This window comes from Nuphar pumila, chromosome 7, assembly GCF_984573655.1.
Source record: "Nuphar pumila chromosome 7, dmNupPumi1.hap1.1, whole genome shotgun sequence".
Taxonomy (NCBI): Eukaryota; Viridiplantae; Streptophyta; class Magnoliopsida; order Nymphaeales; family Nymphaeaceae; genus Nuphar; species Nuphar pumila.
This window is the reverse complement of record NC_143255.1, coordinates 44,394,472-44,413,653: the sequence shown is the minus strand read 5'-3', so window position 1 is coordinate 44,413,653 and position 19,182 is coordinate 44,394,472. Positions and strand designations below refer to the sequence as shown.

The following is a 19,182-nucleotide window of genomic DNA, read 5'->3' as shown; positions in this document are numbered from 1 at the left end:
TTCCTGAAATCTTATCTTCTCTTCTACGAATTTATTGCCATGCAGAATGTCGTACTGAATCTCACTGTATTTTAGCACCATATATATATATATATATATATATATATATATATTCACAATAAATTTGATGGGGATAGGCCACACTGTTTTTTTTATTTATGCTTTTCCGTTAGACTTCTATAGTGAGATGGTGAATTCTCTCTCTCTCTCTCTCTCTCTCTCTCTCTCTCTTGAATAGCCGGTATGGAGGCAGCAGAGAGAGGAGAGATTGATAACCTAGTGCAGAAAGGGTCAGTAAAGGCTGCTGTTAGCCTGTATGGAGAGAAGCTAACTGTAGGGAGTACAAAATGGAAGAAAACCAAATTGTCCAATTCTGAGGTGGGTCACTGAATTTTCATTTTTAAATATAGTTATATTAGTTGTTTCAAGTACATGTGTTTAGATATAATGTTAAGACTTCAGATTCTGGGATTGTTCTTCTGCTTGCTAGGGAGTTATAGTGATTTGTTCCTTTTTGCATATGATGGCTTTGATTTGTAATACAGAAGGGTAGAGAACTCCATATTGCCAAGAGAGATATCAATAAGTTCATTGGTAGAAAGAAAATTGCAGAGAGTGTGAAATCTCAAGCAGAATCTGAGCTCTTTGTTGCCGAAAAGACAGTTGAAAGCCTCAATTCACAGATAAAAATGTTGAGAACATGTACAGAAGCAGAATTGCAGTGTGTGAATGCTTTCAGTGAGAAAAAAAGGGATGGAGTTTTTGAATCTAGTATTCAAAGTGTTAAGAATCAATACTATGAAGTGAACAGCGAATTAGAATTGGCGAAGCAGGAACTGGGGAAATTGAAGCAGGACATATCAAATGCTCTGAAAAAGAAATCAGAGGCTGAACGGCAAACCACAGAATTTACAGCAAAAGCTAGAGAAAATTCAATTGCTGAAAGCGCACTGAGGAACAAGGTAGAGGAAGCCGATGAAGAGCATGTATTGGTTGAACTGGCGACAGTAGAGGCTATGAAAGAACTGCGTGCTGCTGAAGCCGAAAGAGAGGCTAATGCTGCTCAATTTTCTTATAAGATGGCAAAAGCCGGAAAGAGGATGAATCAATTGCTCCATGAAGTTGGCGTTTGCAAGGATCTTGAAGCCGCTCTAGCACTTACAAACAGTGAGATAGAGGTTCTACAGAATGAACTAGAATGGATGAAAGCAATGGAAGAAATCAATGGGAAGGCGCCGCAGAGAACAGACAGTTCTCTGTCAGAGTTGATCACCAAGACAGAGGAAGAGGATTTAGCAGCGCCTTCAGAGTTGGCGTCGGCCATTACCGAACTTGATCAAGCAAAAAAGGAATTGCAGAGCTTAGGAGAAGAGGGGTTTCGTATCATGATTTCCATGGACAAAATTAGGAATGAGTTGAATCAGTCTAAAGCTGAGGGTGTCAATTCCAAACTTCTTAAAGCCAAGAAGGAATTGGAAATTGCAATCAATGCAGAGGAGAACGCAAAATGGATACTTTCCGACTTATCTGGCAAACTGACACAGTTGAGATCTGAGGCAGAGGCCGCTAAGAAAGAAAAAGCGATGACCAACAAAGAATTTCAGAAGATCAGATCAGAGATGCAAGCAACTGGGATTGCTACAAATGAATCAGAGCAGAGATTACGATCGGCGATGCAAGATCTAGAGGAGATCAAGGCTGCAGAGATGACAGCTCTAGAGAACTTGAGCGTTCTCTCAGAGAAGACTGTGATGGCTAGAGCTGCATCATCCCAACGCAGTCCTTCCATATCAATATCCAGTTTCGAATTCGAGTACTTGACAACACGAGCCGAAGGAGCTGATGAGATTGCCGACAAGAACGTGGCAGCTGCAAAATCATGGGTAGAGGCAATAAGATCTGGTGAGAAGGAGATTATGATGAAAACAGAGTTTGCAGAAAAAGAGATAGCAGAGCTAAAACTCTCTGAAGAACAAGAGTTGGATGCTATAAAGAAGACACTGGCAGCAAAGAAAGTGATTGAGGTTGACTTGATCAAGTGGAGGATGCACGAATCAGAGAAACAACAGTTAGAGGAAGCATTGCCTAAAAGACACACAAAAGAATACGGTTGCTCGACCTCAGGACGACGATCAAAAGCATACAGGACTCCATCACCGGCACACTGGAATTATGTGCGCTCCCCTTCCTTTGGTATGAAGAAGAAGAAGAAGATGGTCATTCCCAATTTGGAAAGGCTTTTTACAGGTACAAAGGTTAAAAAAAGTCACAGTAAGTAGCAAACGGTTGATCAGCTGAAGAGCATCATTCTTGCATGAATTGCAATTTTGCTCTCTATTTATCTTCTGAGCATACCTTATTTTAGAAAAGGTACCTACAGACGGCTAGTGTTAACAAGCAAAAAGCTACATACAAGTGATATATCATAGTTTCCATCAACGGACTGTATTAACCTATCTAGTTGTTCTAGAATCTCATTTTTGCAATTTTGAACGTATATACTCAAAGCTTCCTGGTTTTTATTCACTGTGTACTCCCTATGCATCTTTTTGAGGTAGGTCTTTTAATCTTGGAGGCATTTGTTAAACTCCAAGTGAAAGCCCTATCTCTCTCTCCAGCCAGAGACATGCGGGAACACTTCAGGAATTGTTTGTCCCATCTTTTATCCTCGTCTTTTATCTTTTTTATAGTAATTTGTCTTTACCTTCAATTAAATCCAAGGACTGCTGAGGAAATGAGCAAAGGAGGAACTTTGTAAGTTATAATGACCTGACTCAGAGTTCTTTTCTAGTTTATCATGTGTTTGTTGGATTTGAGGTAGGACTTGGATCTAACCTAGATGTGACCCATATTCACACGGGCATATCAAAACAAGTACATGAGAGAGAGGCTTTTGAATTTTGAGGGTTAGTTAGAGACCTCCACTAGTACCCATTATGGGCCTCCCTCATATCTCTTTATAAATAAGAGATCCATGGTAGCTTGATAAAGACTACCGTGAGGGCATACGCTGTTGTTGAGTGTCACATTTGTGCGTGAATTGAATCTCTGGGTTCAAGGATTGCTCAACATTCTGGCTTGGATTCATTGAGGGCATTGATTTGCTGAGGAGAATGCCCACCACCCACATCCACCGAAGTGTTGTTCGGATCATCCAAAGCCGCATCCGGTAAGTGGCTTTTCCGTGATCCATTTTATGTTAATATTGGGTTATGGGCTCACACCGCGCATATTCGAGGTGTGGGTGTGTTGGCGTCCATGCAACGATTGCCAAAATTTTTTGTCGGCATTGTTCTTTCTCATCGAACTCCCGTTTGGTTTTGGGATATGGAACGACGATAGGGGAAGCATTGACAAAAGACTCACTGCTTGCCATAGTCGTTTAAGACAACCACTTGGTTGGTTGTCCATCATTGACTATCGAGGCGATCTTTATTTTACATCCTTAAATTTTGGCCATATCCGATGGAGGATCGATGATCCGCCAGTGGATCTGAGTTCATTGACATGTGAGGAACTTGTTTGAGTAATTTGAGCAACATCAAAGTTGTGTGGAGGGATTCCGACAGTGTTTTTTGGTGGCTCTACATAATTCTAACATAAATCTATCTATGCATAGGCACCTTAATTTGCCTTTTTCGGTAATTCGACACAACATTCGATAATGGCATCAAAACAAAAGTTGTTCGCAATTAAATTCTGAGCAATTTCATTCAGACCTCATTGGCATTTGAGATCTCCAACAGACTGTATTTCAGGAAGAGCATTTTTAGACCCATTGGTGGGTATCAGTGGATGAGTCTGCACCTGAACTAGTGGGATCTCATCCAGACCTAGACCCATTCGAGGGACCAATGAATCGGGTATGTGCTTTATCTGGTCCAAGAACCAATCTCGTTAGGGGTTATGAGTGGATCAGATCCATGACTGGCTAGGTCAAACCCGGTCCATGACCCAGACATGGTTCTGGGTGAATTCGGGTCCAGGCTGCATTCGTGTGACTCAGTCCTAGATCCAAAACCCATTACATGGTTTTCGGGTGGATTGGGTCAAACACCATTTGAGTAGATCTAGACAAGGACTCTGACTCATTTCATGATTTTTGAGTGGATTGGGTCTAAGCCCACCTTGAAGGGACCCAATCTGAACTCGGACCCAATAAGTGGGTTTCAGGTGGATCTGTTCTGAATCTCAAACCGGGGGACCCAATCTAGACCCAAACCTGTTATGGGGTTTCGGATGGATCAGATCTGAGCCTATCTCGAGGGGACTCGATCCAGGCCCAGACCCATTTATGAGTTTTTAGGTGGATCAAGTCAAAACCCGACTCGGTAGGACTTGATCTAGGCCCAGACACATTAGCGGGTTTTCGACTCGACCAGGTCTGCGTAGGACCCGATCTTGGTCCTAGAACTATTTCGGGTGGACCGGGTATGTTTCAGATTTGATCAGACCTGGTAAAAAACCTGAACCCTTTTACGGGGTTCCCGGTGAGACCCAGTGAACCTAGTTCAAGACTTAAAAGGTTTTTGGGTGCATCAGGTTAGTCCCCAATGTGGTTGGACCCAGTTTGGGACCCAAATAGTTTTAAGGTGGATCGGGTTTAAGTCCAACCTGGAGAAGACTCGGTATCCAGTTTAAACATGTCTTAGTTCAATATTGGGTTGGATCAGGTCCAGAATTGGACACTCATGACCCATTCAGAATAGAATCGATTCTGAAACTGATTCAGTCATTCAGAGAGCGATTTAGGGGTTCTGAAACCGTTTTTGGGGTTTCTGGAAGTGATTCAATCATTTAGAGACCAATTTAGAGGTTCTAAAAATCGTTTATGGGGTTTCTGGAACTGGTTCAACCTTTCTAGAAACAATATAGGTATGCTAGAAACCAATTTAGTGGTTTTTGGACCGGTTCAATGGTTTTTTAGACAGGTTCATGCATCTGAGACCGGTTCTGAGGTTTCCAAAGTCGGTTTAGGGAATTTTGAGATTCATTCAGTAGTTTATGAGACCAGTTCGGTCCTCCTGAGACTAGTTCAGAGGTTTTCCTGACTGGTTCAAAGGTTTCATGGACTAGTTCAAGGTTTCTATGATCGGTTTAAGGTATTTAAGGACCCATTTAGGTCGTTTTAAAACCAAAATCCCAGATATGACACATAAATGCATAACTTTATCATTAATCTCATACTTTTTGATAATTTTAACATGATATTTAGTATGTTTCATGTTGTTTTAAGTTATTCATGATTATTTAAGCATGAGATTATGAATGTATGCACTATTTTTGTGTTTTCATATAATTTACATATGTTTACGGTAAAAGATTCCGATCAACTCACTCTTGATATGCAAAAGTAACCTGAGTGATGTTGATTGAGGGTTCTTTTGACTATGTTGAGAACAATATTCGGTATTGCGATTGTGTGTGACTTTATGAAGCAATGATTTTACCCAAAGGCATGTCATTGTATTTCAAATTCACACAGGGTGCAATAGTAGGTGTGTACAACAACACATGAAGCATGATTATACCCAAAGGTATAGTGGTGAATTGCTTCTAGTTACATGATTTACTAGTTTTACCAGTTGAAGTCAATTCATTAAGAATTGAGGATGCATAATAACTCTGAGTATTAATATTTTTACCAAAGTGAAACGATAATTACTTTATTGTGCTTGCCTTAGAAAAGGTGAATAATAAAGGGTCTCATGTTTACCTTTTCGATATGAATCTTGTATAGAGCGATTAATTCTATGTGGGAGATAGGGGGCACCGCCAACATCAGTCAAGGAGGCTGCAGTCGCAGGATGGTCGGGTTTGCCCCAACCATGGACGTCGGAAACTGCATGTGGCAAAGGAAGAACACCCTCCTGTGAATACCCTAAAATTTTTCAAAAAAATCAAAAATTCTCTTTTTTAACCCTGACCCCCATCCTCTAAATAAATTGGGTCAATTTCTGATCAAATTTCATTCATTTCTCGGATTCACTGGTTGAAGATCCGAAACCCAAATTCAATTTCCATATTTTACCTAATTTCGGATCCAGATCAAATATCCAAATTCAATTTTGATCCCTATTATCCAATTTTCAATTTAAAATCTAAAAATACAAAAATAATTTTCTGATTGGCTCAGACAGTTCATCCAGTATCCATTTGGATCCACTCATTTTATTCTCTAAATTTTGAGATCCAAACTCAAAAATTTACCAAAAATCTCGGATCCAGATCCATTTTAAGACCCGATTTCTGAAATCAACCATGTATCTTCCTAAAAACCTCATTTCAGAAAATCTTAAAATTCTAAAGCGAATATTTTACAAAAATATTTTCAAAAACCTTATCTGGATCCCATTTCCTAAAATCCCTCTATTTTTCTCATATTTTAGGTTTTCTTTCAAAACATAAAAAGATTTCAGAAAAAAATATAGCTTTCATATTATTTTTGAAAAAACTTGGTAAATTACAACCTTACTTCCAAAATTTTGTGAAAGTTGAAGGACTCATCTGAAATTTTTTCTAACGGTCTCTTGTTATAAAAGAGACCGTAGGGGTCGCTTCTTCAGGCATCCATGAACCATCCATCCTCTCCCTTCCATCCACGAAGCACATCGCCTCTCGATCCCCTTCTTCTCCCCCTTGTCTCTTCTTACTTTTTCTTCTGGTTTTCTCCCTAATCGATTGGAGAAGAATCAACTTCCTATAGCAAAGAGCCGATGTAAGAATCCTTCTCTTCTTTTCTCTCTTAAATCTGGTTTTTCTTGGTTTCTCCTACTCCATTAAAGCACCCTTGTGGCATTGATTTGCTTATAGCAACATCAATCCACATACGTGCAACATCACTGGAATGGTCCCATTCCAACATTTTTTTTTCTTTTGTATTTTGTTGTTTCATTTACACTGCATTCCAATCTATAGCTGGTTTTATTTCTGATTTCCTTTTATTATCTCAATTTTCTGTTTGCATCGGAGTTCTGGCTCCATTTTGATAATCGGCTTGCATTTTGATCATCGGTTCTCTATTTTGTTTTTCTGTTGATCGTGATTATCTGTTTGCATTTGATTTCTTGTTTTGATAGCATCTGATTGTACCTCATTCACTTTTGTTCACGGTATTTCATTCATTCTGATTGCATTGTGCTTCATCATCCACTGCATTTCTGTTTGGCGTCATCCATCAGGGCATTCATTTTTCACCAAACAGTCAAGATCGGGTATAAGGCACACTAATGTTTTCCCAAGGGATACAATCTTCCGAAATTTTAATATCAAATGAGTTTCTGGTGTCATCACTTGCTCTTTCATTTTGGATTTTCAATTTTGCAAGTTTATATGCATTTAGACTGCTAGCCTATGTTGGTTATGTATTATATGCCTTCTCTGTTCCATTGGCATCGGTTGAATGGGTTGCTCCTTGTTTTCATCCTTCTCTGGGATGCAAGTACATATGTCTTTAATGTGGCATTCACATTTCCAAATAGGAAATTATAGGAGGATATGGAAATTTGGGAAACTATTGGCTTGTGGCACTACCTTATACCAAGTGCTCAATACTCAAGTAGTGATTCTATTGTTGAGGAATGAGAGGAGACCAAGGTATTGATTGTAGCTACAATGGCCTGAGGATTGCGCAAGAATTCTCGGGCTGTCACTCCGTTGCTGATATTTCTCCTTACAATGAAGCCAAGATTTATTCATTCTATCCATGTTACCTTCTTTCTCGTGTATATCTTGAGTCACTCTGTGAGCAGAAAATTTCGTTAGTTTCTGATACTTTCATGTGAGGCACATTTTTCTTTGTTGTATATCTTTAAGCTCAACATGATTTCCAGGGCTTTGAAACACAGAGGTCCTCTTGTTATGGAAATTTCATCACAACTGGGTCTCTTGGACCATGTTACTGCAGAGGATTATCTTTCTTAAGATCGTGGTACTTTTCCTATTTTTGTGCTATTCAGAACCATGGATTCAAGATGCTATTTTCACTCTGCAATTTGGCAGCACACCACCCACTATAGCACATTCCACTACACTTCCCCTTGCATTTTTTCTATCCAGACACTCCACCTTCAGCACTCCTGCTTACATAGTCGTTCACCTACACTCTGCATTCTCTCACGCACAACAACACATCACACAACACCTGTGCACCTGTTAATGTACATTACACTTCATCTCCTCTACACTATTCATTTCACTTAGTATTGTCTACCCTCCCCCTTTTCTGTATATCACTCATAGGACCTGCATTTCATTGATCTCTCTTAGAAACCTGGAAACTTTAGTTTAGGGAAAAAGGTAGTTTAGTGGTGCTTTCTTGAATGCTCTAGTTCGACTGTCCCATTTTGAGCAAGGTAGATATCATCAAGTCCAAACTGGCTAGTGATAGTTCAGAAATATTTGTCTATTGTGACAGGTCACATCATCTTAGCATGTCATTTTTTTCCAGCAAGGTATCCTCAGTTAAAATCTTCATCCTTGGAGCATACCAACACATACCCTCATAGGAAACCATGCCACTTCATCTGGACTTAGTCTTAGGCAAGCAATACGTGTGTTGTACTGTATCCATAGAATTTTTCACTGTATTAGTTGGTTATTTTTTGAACTAGATATCAATTGGTGTGGAATAGAGACATGGTCCTAGAAGGAGTGATGGGAGTAAACACTGTGACCATTTCCATGACTTTGAAGTATTTGATTTTGCATTGACCCTCCTATTAGAAACTAATGCTTACTATCCTTTAAGAAGGGATGTTGAGTAGTTACATTATAGTTCTATGCCCAAATCTGTTTCTGTAAACATAATTCAATATGTGACTCAAGCATACTCTATCACTGACATGAGTAAAGTCACCGATTTCTTCATCCAAGAGTATCTTTGTCACTGGTCTTAATAAAGAATATGCCAGGTTTGGATTATATCACTCTTATCAAAGATTGCATAGTAGATTAATGGGTGAAGATGTCATATATAACAAGTTGTCCTCATAAACTCCCAGTTTCTCCTGCTTCTACTACAGTGTATGTTCACAGTATTGAAACATGCTGCACTTCACTATATCTCTTATGCACAGTCTTTATACACCAACCTCTGCACTTTTCTATCACCATTCCCTGCACCTTCATTCCTTGTTGCACTACACAATAGCATTACACCCGCTGCTACTTCACCACCTGTTGTAGCCTCTCATGCACCTGGCACTGCTGTAGCCTCTCATATACCTACAACAGTGCCAATGCACTATTGTGGTTTTTCCCCTTGACACCTACAACAATGCGTAGGCACTGTTGTGGCTTCATTTTGGGCACCCGCAACGGTGCTAAACACTGCTCATCACCACCCCTGCTTCACCTGCTACATTAGCACCCACACCATCTTCACTACACAGTGCCACCACCTTCTTCACTGCTATTGTAATTTCTTACACCATTGCCACCTGCACCAACACACCACTTGCTGCCATTGCAGCAACACTTCACGTGCGTTTACACTTTCAGCATTGCTACACACCTTCATACCCTGCTCACTATTGCACACTCATTGCACATCAACACAGTACGATGTTGCAACCTTTCATTTCACCCTATGCTTGCAGGTATTTTACAATAGCTTTCACGTTGCACATACCCGTAATAAGCTGCCTTATTACAGAGCTATATCGCTAAGGCTATAAATCCTTAGCATTCATAGCAGTTTTGCAAACTGCTGTGGATCTTTGGTTTTCGCAGCAGTTTTACAAACTGCTGTGAATCTTTGGTTTTCACAGCAGTTTTGCAAACATTGTTGTGAATCTTTGGTTTTCACGGTAGTTTTGCAAAAATTGTTGTAAGCCTCATCTCATTCTTCATTTAGCACTAATCTTACCCTTGGACATCCCCATGTTGTAATTCTCCATTGACGTTAGTGTTGTGTATGCATAGTCATATGCATTTTCTCATTAAATACATGCACTACATTCTCAGATACATTTAGGTAGATGCATTCCCATATGCATTTCGATAAATGCATTCCCATATACACTCTTGATTTAACATGAATATCATACTTAGATATATATGCATTTTCTTTTCATCAGCATAATGCATTGCATATGCATTTTCATGTATACTTTTCCATTAGCATTCAAGCATCATTATATGCATTTTAGTTTCAATATAGCATCTTAATTTTTTTTCATATTTTGCATTTGCTTTATGCTAACTCAGTTTTTGTAGAAAAAACGCGGAAGTTCTTGATTTCCTTCATAGATTAAGAATCTTATGATTTCAATTTCAATTTAAAGACTGTAATAAATTAGATATTAATGAAAAATTTTTCTTTCTAGCTTAGAATAAAATGTCTGAGCATGTAGATTTCATAATTGCCTGTGACATCTCATTTTATTTTTATTTTTATTTAAAAAAAAATTCATGATGGTGAAACACGAATGGCACGTGTACCATTCTAATAAGAGGTAATTAATTCTAAGTAAATGATTCATATTTATGGTCATAGTCAAAATGTGAACAATACTTAGAATTTTTATCTTTTATGGAATAACATTTGACCCCATTTAGGTCTCTTTTGAAAATCATCATATTTTTCTGAAATATTATTTTCTTCCTTTATCAAAATTTAATATATGAATTAACTTGAGATATATTTGTGGCCATAGTCATGGAAATATTAAAAGTTAATTACATTTTAAATCCTATAAAGGCACCAAAAATTTATTTTATTCTTAATTAAAATTCAAATATAGATTATATTATAATATGTTTGTGGCCATAGTCATGAATGTATTATGATTTAATCTTATTTCAATTCTATTAAAGAATAAAATATGATTTTAAATTTCAATCTTTAAATTCTTTCAAATCATTCATCATTCAGGATAGAATTGCATTCTTTTTCAAATCATTTCAAACTATCTTCAAATTCCAAGTGATTTTTGAAATAAACTTTCAAAAATATAGTTTTCATTTCTAAATTTAAAAATCATTTTCAATTCTTATTTTATAAATTCAAATTTCAACTTTCTCAATTCTATATTATCTTCAAATTCCAACTTTCAATTCTTATTTCTGAATTTCACCTTTTTGAATTTTACATTTCAACTTCAAGTCTCATTCAAAATTCTTTATTTTCAAATTCTATTTCAAATTCTATTTCAAATCATGAGTTTTAATTCAACTTCAATTCAAAGTTCTGAAATTTACCTTGAGATTTCAAAATCAAATTTTGAGATTGACTCTGAGTTCCTGAATCGATTTTACAAATTCAATCTTGATTTCAAGGCAAGTTTTAAAATCAATTCAGGGTTTTTAAATTTATTTTCAATTTCAAATTTAAACTTCTGATTTCAAAATCAATTCAATATTCCAACTTTTAAGTTCAATTCAACTTTCAAAGTCCTTACTGATTTCAAATTCCAGTTTTAACTTCAATTTCAAGTTCTAACTTTAAATTCAAGTTTCAATTTCTAAATTCAATTTTAAATTCCAATTTCCAATGCCATTTCCCAATTCAATTCTGATTTCAATATATCAAATCGAATTTTGAAGTCAATTTCAGATTCCAATCTGAATCCAATTTTCATTATAAACTTTAAATTTCAAACTCCAAATTCGACTTTGAACTCCAGTTTCAAAATTCATTCTTTTTCAAATTCCATTTTCAAATTCAAATCTTTCTTCTTCAATTCGAATTTCAATCTATTTCAATCTTTGATTATTTACACTTCAGAATTTCAAATTTCCTTTTTCAAATCTCAAATTCATTTCAAATTCCAAATTTAGGTTCAAATTCCAGTTTTCCAAATCAAATTCAACTTTTTGAACCATTTCTTCAAAGATGTTTTCAAACTTATTTTAAAATCACTTGAAAAAGTCTCAAAATTTCTGAGGCATTTCTCAAAAGCATACATCTTTGCATTTTCATTGCACAAGCATGACTCTATGTGCTTTTAGGGCTTCAGAATAATTATTTAGATAATTTTTAAGGTAAAGCAAAATGCATTAATTCGATCCTTGGTTTAATTACCTCTGGTAAAGGCACCATGAATGGTTGAACCTCGTACTGACGAGCGAATCCCATCTCTCGATCTTTCCCGCAAATTTTCAAAAATGGAGGTGAGTAAAATTTTAAATCTTTTTCAAATAAAGGTCAAGTGTAACCTTGCAAAAGAGTTTCTTTTCTTTCTTTCTTTCTTTCTCTTCTCTCTTCTTTCCTTCTTTTTCCCCTTCAAAAAGGAAAAAAGGCGAGAAAGGAAAAAGAAGAGAAAAAAAAAAGGATTTTTTTTTGCAACGATCACACCTCCCCCCTTCCATGAGTTCCTATTTCAGCCACTACAGTTGTTGACAGACGATCGTCGTCGACTGACTGTCGCCATCAGTAGCTAAGGCCGATTGCTGATGGAAGAAGATAGCAAGGTGGAGGGGCGTAAACTCCTCAAAAAAATGTTTGGGAAGATGGGGAGTCGGAATTCATTGTAGCACTATAGCTATAGTGAATCCTGATTCGTTGGACCCAATCCAGACCCAAACTCAATACATTAGGTTATGGGTGAATTTGGGTCTGGGTTGCATTGGTGTGACTTCGTCTTGGACCTAGAACCCATTACATGGTTTTCGAGTGGACCGAGTTAGACGCCATCCTTGTAGACCCAATTTAGAAGCTAGACCCATTTTGAGGTTTTTGGGTGAATCGGGTCTGAGCCCACCTCAGAGAGACCCGATCAGAACTTGAACTGAATAAGTGAGTTTCAGGTGGATCAATTATGAATCCTGAACTAGGGGACCCGATCTAGACCCAGACCCATTACGAGGTTCTAGGTGGATCGTTTCTGAGCTCATCTGGGGATGACTCAATCCAGGCCTAGACTCATTTATGAGTTTTCAGGTGGATCAAGTCTAAACCTGACTCGACAGGACCTGACCCAAGCATAGACCCATGAGCAGGTTTCTCACTGGATCGGGTCTGTATAGGACCTGGTCTTGGTCCTAAAACTGTTTTGGGGTTTCGGGTGGACCAGGTTTGTTCTAGATTCAGTTGGACCTGGTCGAGAACCTGAACCCTGTTATAAGGGTTTCGGGTTAGACCCAATGAACCCGGTTCAGAACCCAAAAGGTTTTTGGGTGGACCAGGTCAGTCCTTGACACAATTGGATCCAGTTCAGAACCTGGATGGTTTTCAGGTGGACTGTGTCTAAGTCCAACCTGGAGAAGATTCAATATCCAATTTAAATGGATCTTTATCCGATATGGGGGTCAGATCAGGCCCAAAACCGAATCTTGTTGACCCATCCAAAAAAGAACCGGTTCTGGAACCAATTCAGTTATTCATAGACCAATTTAGGGGTTCTTAAAATCGGTTTTGGGGTTTTTGGATCCGATTCAGCCTTTCTAGAACCGATACTGGTATTAGTGTTTTTTTGGACTAGTTTAATGGTTTTTTAGATTCGTTCATGCAATCTAAGACTGGCTCTGAGGTTTCCAAAATCGGTTCAGGGAATTGTGAACACCTCAATTTTTTCAAAACTTTATAAAAATCTCCCTTTTGCCCCTGACCCCCATTTTCTGAGTAGTTGAGTCGATTTTGAGCTAAAATTCCAGTTATTTCTCGAATTCACTGGAATCAAAATCCATTTTCTATATCTGACTCGATTTTGGATCAGGATCCAGTGTCAAAACCCGAATCTGAGCCTCTTTATCTAATCTTCAATTTTACAAAAAATACCAAAAATAATTCCTGAAAGGCTCAGACAGTTCATCCAATATCCATTTTGGATCCACTACCCTGTACTTCTCAATTTGAGGTCCAAAAACTCAAATATTTCCTCAAAACCTAGATCCAAACCCATTTTTTTTTAAGAAAATTCTAAAGATCAAAACCCAAATTCTTAGAAAACCCTTCTTTTGTAAATACTTTTAAATTTCACAAAAAAAATTCAAAATCCTTTGTTTTCTCATAGTTTTAGAGTTTTTATTTTCAAAAACACAAAAAAGTACAGAAATTACAAAGAAAAAGAACAAAAAATCAAAATGAAAAAAGAAAATACAAAAAGAAAATAGCTCGAAAGGCCCTTTTTGAAAATTGTCTTTTGTTAAAACCACTTTTTTTGAAAAACCTTATAAAAAGAGCCTTTGTTTCAAAAAATTTAAAAATTTGAAGGACATGCTTTGAAAAAGCCCCTAACAACTTTCTGTTGCAAAGAAATCGCAGAGGCCGCTCTCTCTCGATCATTCTTGATCTCTCTTTCTGCCTATATAAACAGGCATCCGCTCCTCTCTTGGCTCATCCGTTTTCACCCTTTCCCTCTCGACACTTCTTCTTCCTCTGGTTCCTTCTTCTTCCCCTTTCCTCCTCCTCTTTTTTTTTTCTTCTGATTTCTCTGGTTTTCTCCCATTTGACTGAAGGAAGTTCATCGACCACCCCCTGCAGTTACAGGTAAATGATCGCCCTTTTTCTCTTCTATATTCTTTTACGTTTTTCTTATTGTATTTCTTTTAATCCTTTATGATTTTCTCTCCCTTTATCTCATTCCTCCGGTTTTCTTTGCTTTCTTCTCTTTATTTCAATCATTCCCATTAAAGCATCCCTGTAACATCGGCTTGCTCATTAGCAAAACCGATTTACAGATATGCAATATTAACAGGATGAGAGATCCCAACATTTTGCTTACAATTTTTTTTAATTTTTTTTATCGATTTTCTTCAGTCTGTGCAAATGTAAATCTTAATTCACATTGTTTAGATCTAATGTCCCTTTGCAAATCCTGTGGCCATCATTGTTGACGCATGATTATCAATTAATTTATGTATGTTTTTGCTTTCGGATTACACTCTTGCTTCCTTCATTACCTCTCATTTATGTTTTGTAATGTTAATCCAACATAACCCACATCGTTTATGCACTTCTGTATTCATTTTTTTATTTTTGATTGTTTTAAGCCCATTCAACATCACGCTTCGCCTTTTAGTTTGCATTCTATATTTTTGTTTCTGCATATCATCATTTAGTTATATTTCTGTAATATGCTATCAATCCCCATGTTTTGTTGGTGCCCTGTTATTCATCTATCGTATCATTTTACATGCTCTTTCATTAATATCTCTCTGCATTTTAATTTCTGGTCTACATTTGATCTCCGGTTTTGACGTGCATTCAGTCATCTTCTTAATTGCATTTTATAATCTATCTGTATTTTCTTTACAATATTTCATTATGGAATAATTGTGTTTCGTATTCCTCCCCCCCCTCCCTTTTTGCTAATCACATTTTTGGCATTTAATGAATCATGATATCCTCTCTCACGCACAGGAGGTATCTCTGTGTGATGCGGATTTTACCCCTATTCATCAGCAAATCACTGTTAATGTTGTATGCCATTTAATTTTCCCTGTAATTTTGGGTTTGCGTGTATCGTTCAAAGCTCTGTATATTTATCTCAAATATTGGAGAACATCTGGCAACAACTGAGCTTTATTCAATTCTTCAGAAAAATAGGAAAACATGGATTCTAAATACTCTAATGAATATATTTTATTAAATATGAGAAACATGTATGATACAAAAAAAATTGGGGAAGCTTCAAGCTATAAATATCGAGATCTTAGATTCAGAAATCAGGCAATATGGTGGCCTATCAGCCTGTGAACATTCAGACAAATTGATAGAAAACTCAGAAGGTTTAAACTTCATCTACAGCCTAGATGCTAACCTCAGTTATTTTCGACCATCTAAGATTGAAGTGGTAGTTCCTAAAATCAGGTTTTTCATCTTGTTTATTAGAGAAAAAAAAACATTCATACTATTTGAAAAGGGTTTTTCTTGTTAATTATGGCCTTTTGATCAATTTATGTGATACTAGGTGGTTTTGAGCCATATATATTTACATTTTGTTCACATAAAACGACTACCATGCAGAAATGTGTTTCTTATATTCGTTGGCAATTCTCGTAAACGTTTCATTTTGGAAATAATGCCATTTATTGACATAAAACCATCATGAATAAGCCTGTTTTTCTTTTGATTGGCATTATTGCTCGCTGCCATTTTATTTTGATCTCCTGTTCTATCATTACAGGGTTCCGGGTGGATTGGGTTTGAGTCCATCTTGGGGGGACTTGATCCTGGCTCGAACCTAATTATAAGTTTTCAGGTGGATCGAGTTTGAACATGACTTGACGGGACCCGATCCAGGTCCAAACCCATTAGCATGTTTTTCGACTGGATCAGGTTAGCGTAGGACCTAGTCTTGGTTCTAGAATCATTTTGGGGTTTCTGGTGGACCAAGTATGTTCCAAATCTGATCGAACCCGGTCCAGAACCCGAACTCAAACCCTGTTATGGGGTTTTTGGGTATGACCTAGTGAACCCAGTTAGGGACCCAAAAGATTTTTGAATGGACTAGGTCAGTCCTTGATGCGCTTGGACTTTGTCTGAGACCTAGATGGTTTCCGAGTGGACCGGGTTTGAGTCTGACATAAAGAAGACCCAATATCTGGTTTAACCAACTCTTGGTCCGATATTGGGTCAGATTAGGTCCAGAATCGAACCTTGTTGACCCATCCAGAATAGAACCAGTTATGGAAACGATTCGGTCATTTTGAGACCGATTTAGGAGTTTTAAAAATTGGTTCTAGGGTTTCAGGAACTGGTTCAACCTTTCTAAAACTGATATAGGTATTCTGAAAACCAGTTCGGTGGTTTTTTGGACTTGTTCAATGGTTTTTGGAACTGGTTCATGCAACCTAAGATTAGTTATGAGGTTTTGAAAATCGGTTCGCATTTTGAGACTAGTTCAATAGTTTATGACACCGGTTCAGGGGTTTTCCTGACAAGTTTGGAGGTTTCCTGAACCAATTCAGGGTTTCTATGATCGATTTAGGGTCTTTAAGGACCTGTTTAGGCTATTTTTAGACCCCAATCCCGAATATGACTCATAAATGCATGTCTTTATCATTAATCTTATATTTTTTTGGTAATTATAGCATGATATTTGGTATATTTTATGTTGTTTTAAGTTATTCATGATTATTTAAGCATGAGATTATGAATGTATACACTATTTTTGTGTTATGACATGCTTTACGTATGCTTATGGTAAAATATTTTGATCAACTCACTCTTGATATCACTAAAGTAACATGAGTATTGTTGATTGAGAGTTGTTTTGACTGTATTGAGAGCAATATTCAATATTGCGATTGTGTGTGACTTTATAAAGTAATGATTCTACCCAAAGATAGGTCATTATGTTTCAAACACACATGGTATAATAGTAAGTGTATACATTAGCCTATGAAACATGATTATACCCAAAAGTATAGTGCCGAATTGTCGCTGGTAACATGATCTATTAGTTTCACAAATTGAAGTTATTTTTGAAAATTAAGGAGGCGTAACAACTCTAAGTATTATTATTTTTGCTAAAGTGAAACGATAATGAATCTATTGTGCCTGCCTTAGAAAATGTAAATAATAAAAGGTTTTATGTTCACCTTTTCGATATGAATATCTATTAGAGCGATTAACTCACTCTTATCGATAATAACACAACCGATCAGAAGGCTATCTAGCGCTCAAGATCTACATCTCAGAGTTGCCCGAAGATATGGAAACACTTTCGAACTAGCGTACATTAGACATATAGTTCTTTCAGATCGATCAACTACCACAGAATTTTTGAAGCCCAAGTAACTTGAGGGTTCTAAATTTGCACAACAGTTTTGGTCTCTCTGTGCTCCCCCTTAGTTTTTCTTCTCTTTGTTCCTTGCAGGAACTGGATCTAGCAGTGTGCAGCCTATCAGATGCTGCAATTCCCAGTGATTTTGGATGCCTGTCTTCATTGAAATTCTTAAGATTAGATGACAACAACTTATGCAGCCTGGCATCAAGTATTGAAAACCTCCCTCTGCTCAAGACACACTACTTGTGCGGTTGTCAAGAGCTTCAGCCTCTCCCGGATCTTCCCTCATCACTGACTTTCTTGGATCTTGGTCGCTGTGATGCTTTGGAAAGAGTGGACCTCTCAAGCTTGGCACATTTAGAAACACTGTACCTGTGTGATAGTGAAAGTCTACAGAGTGTTTGTGGCCTTGAAAAGATGAAATTCTTGAAACTCCTGCAGTTGCGTGGTTGTAGCAACCTTGACACCGCTTCAAAGGAGTCACTTGTCAAGGTTTGTCTACCTCACAATGAACTCCATTCTAAACTATGGTCACCGTACCCAATGGCGTAAAACCCCTAAGGTGCCCCCTTCAACATGCTGCATTGGCCTTGTAGCGTAAGACACACTAATAGGGCTGGGAAACTGAGCCGCACATGGTTCCGCTCATGTAGGCTCGTAAGAGCACACTTGGAACTCATACTTAGCAAGCCTAGCACGAACAATGAGTGTTTGGCTCATATAGGTTCTTTAACTAGTAACAAGTATGGGTCTCACTGGGCCGGGTTTGACCCGGACCTGACCTGTACCAAACACTATAGGGTCAGGATTTGGTGATAAATGAGAAGGTTGGATTAGAATCTGGGTCAGACCTGAAGGGTCCGATTAATATATGGAGCTGGATATGGTTTGTGAAATTTTATACCAGACGCGGGCCCAACCTGAGTTCTGACTAAGATCCCCAAATTTTCAATGTAAAAAAGACAAAAAAAAAATTATTTTACTTGATATAATCATTATATGATCTGGCCCAATTAGACCCAAGTCCGGACCCGGGACTCTCATCTCAAATCAGGTCTAGGTCGACCTGGATTCGAACCAAATCCGACCCATTGACACTCCTATTACAGGTATGTTCTACATATTTTTTATGTCATAGATTAGAGATGATTGAAGTGTTTTGTCTTTCAAGTGATAAGCTTTGAGTTCAAATCCTATCACTTACAGCTTCAAAATCATATATATTTTGTAATGATCCAGTTTGAGCTTCTCTTAGTAGGTTTAGAGTCTAATTCTATTCTTTTTAATTAAAAAAAATACATTTTTTCATTAATGAGCCAGCTTGAATTCAGCTTGCTTAACTCGGATTTGTCTTGAGCTTGAGCTTCACGCCACAAGAATGAGCCGAGCTAGAACACCCTCTGCCTAACCGACGGCACACCCCGGACATTGAATTCACGGCGTCCTTCAACTTAAATGTCTTAAGCATCTCTTTCATCTTGTGATGAATGAAAAATATGAGAATAGG

The 19,182-nt window shown here is 37.5% G+C and overlaps 1 protein-coding gene across 1 annotated transcript; it reads left to right on the top strand.

Annotated features, from left to right (window-relative positions):
- The first annotated feature begins 187 nt into the window (after positions 1 to 187).
- On the top strand, positions 188 to 18,828 carry LOC149832105 (protein PLASTID MOVEMENT IMPAIRED 2-like). Its single transcript, XM_090013161.1, has 5 exons — positions 188 to 378; positions 546 to 2,247; positions 17,766 to 17,811; positions 17,873 to 18,167; positions 18,814 to 18,828. The coding sequence occupies exons 1-5, from the start codon at positions 244 to 246 to the stop codon at positions 18,826 to 18,828; spliced, it is 2,193 nt and encodes a 730-aa protein (XP_089869287.1). The 5' UTR covers positions 188 to 243.
- The last annotated feature ends 354 nt before the right edge of the window (positions 18,829 to 19,182 follow it).

Coding starts and splice junctions, on each gene's coding strand:
- LOC149832105 (XM_090013161.1), top strand. CDS start 244: ATGGAGGCAGCAGAGAGAGGAGAGATTGATAACCTAGTGCAGAAAGGG. Junction 379..545: donor CCAAATTGTCCAATTCTGAG/GTGGGTCACTGA, acceptor TTTGTAATACAG/AAGGGTAGAGAACTCCATAT. Junction 2,248..17,765: donor TTTGGAAAGGCTTTTTACAG/GTACAAAGGTTA, acceptor TGTTCCTTGCAG/GAACTGGATCTAGCAGTGTG.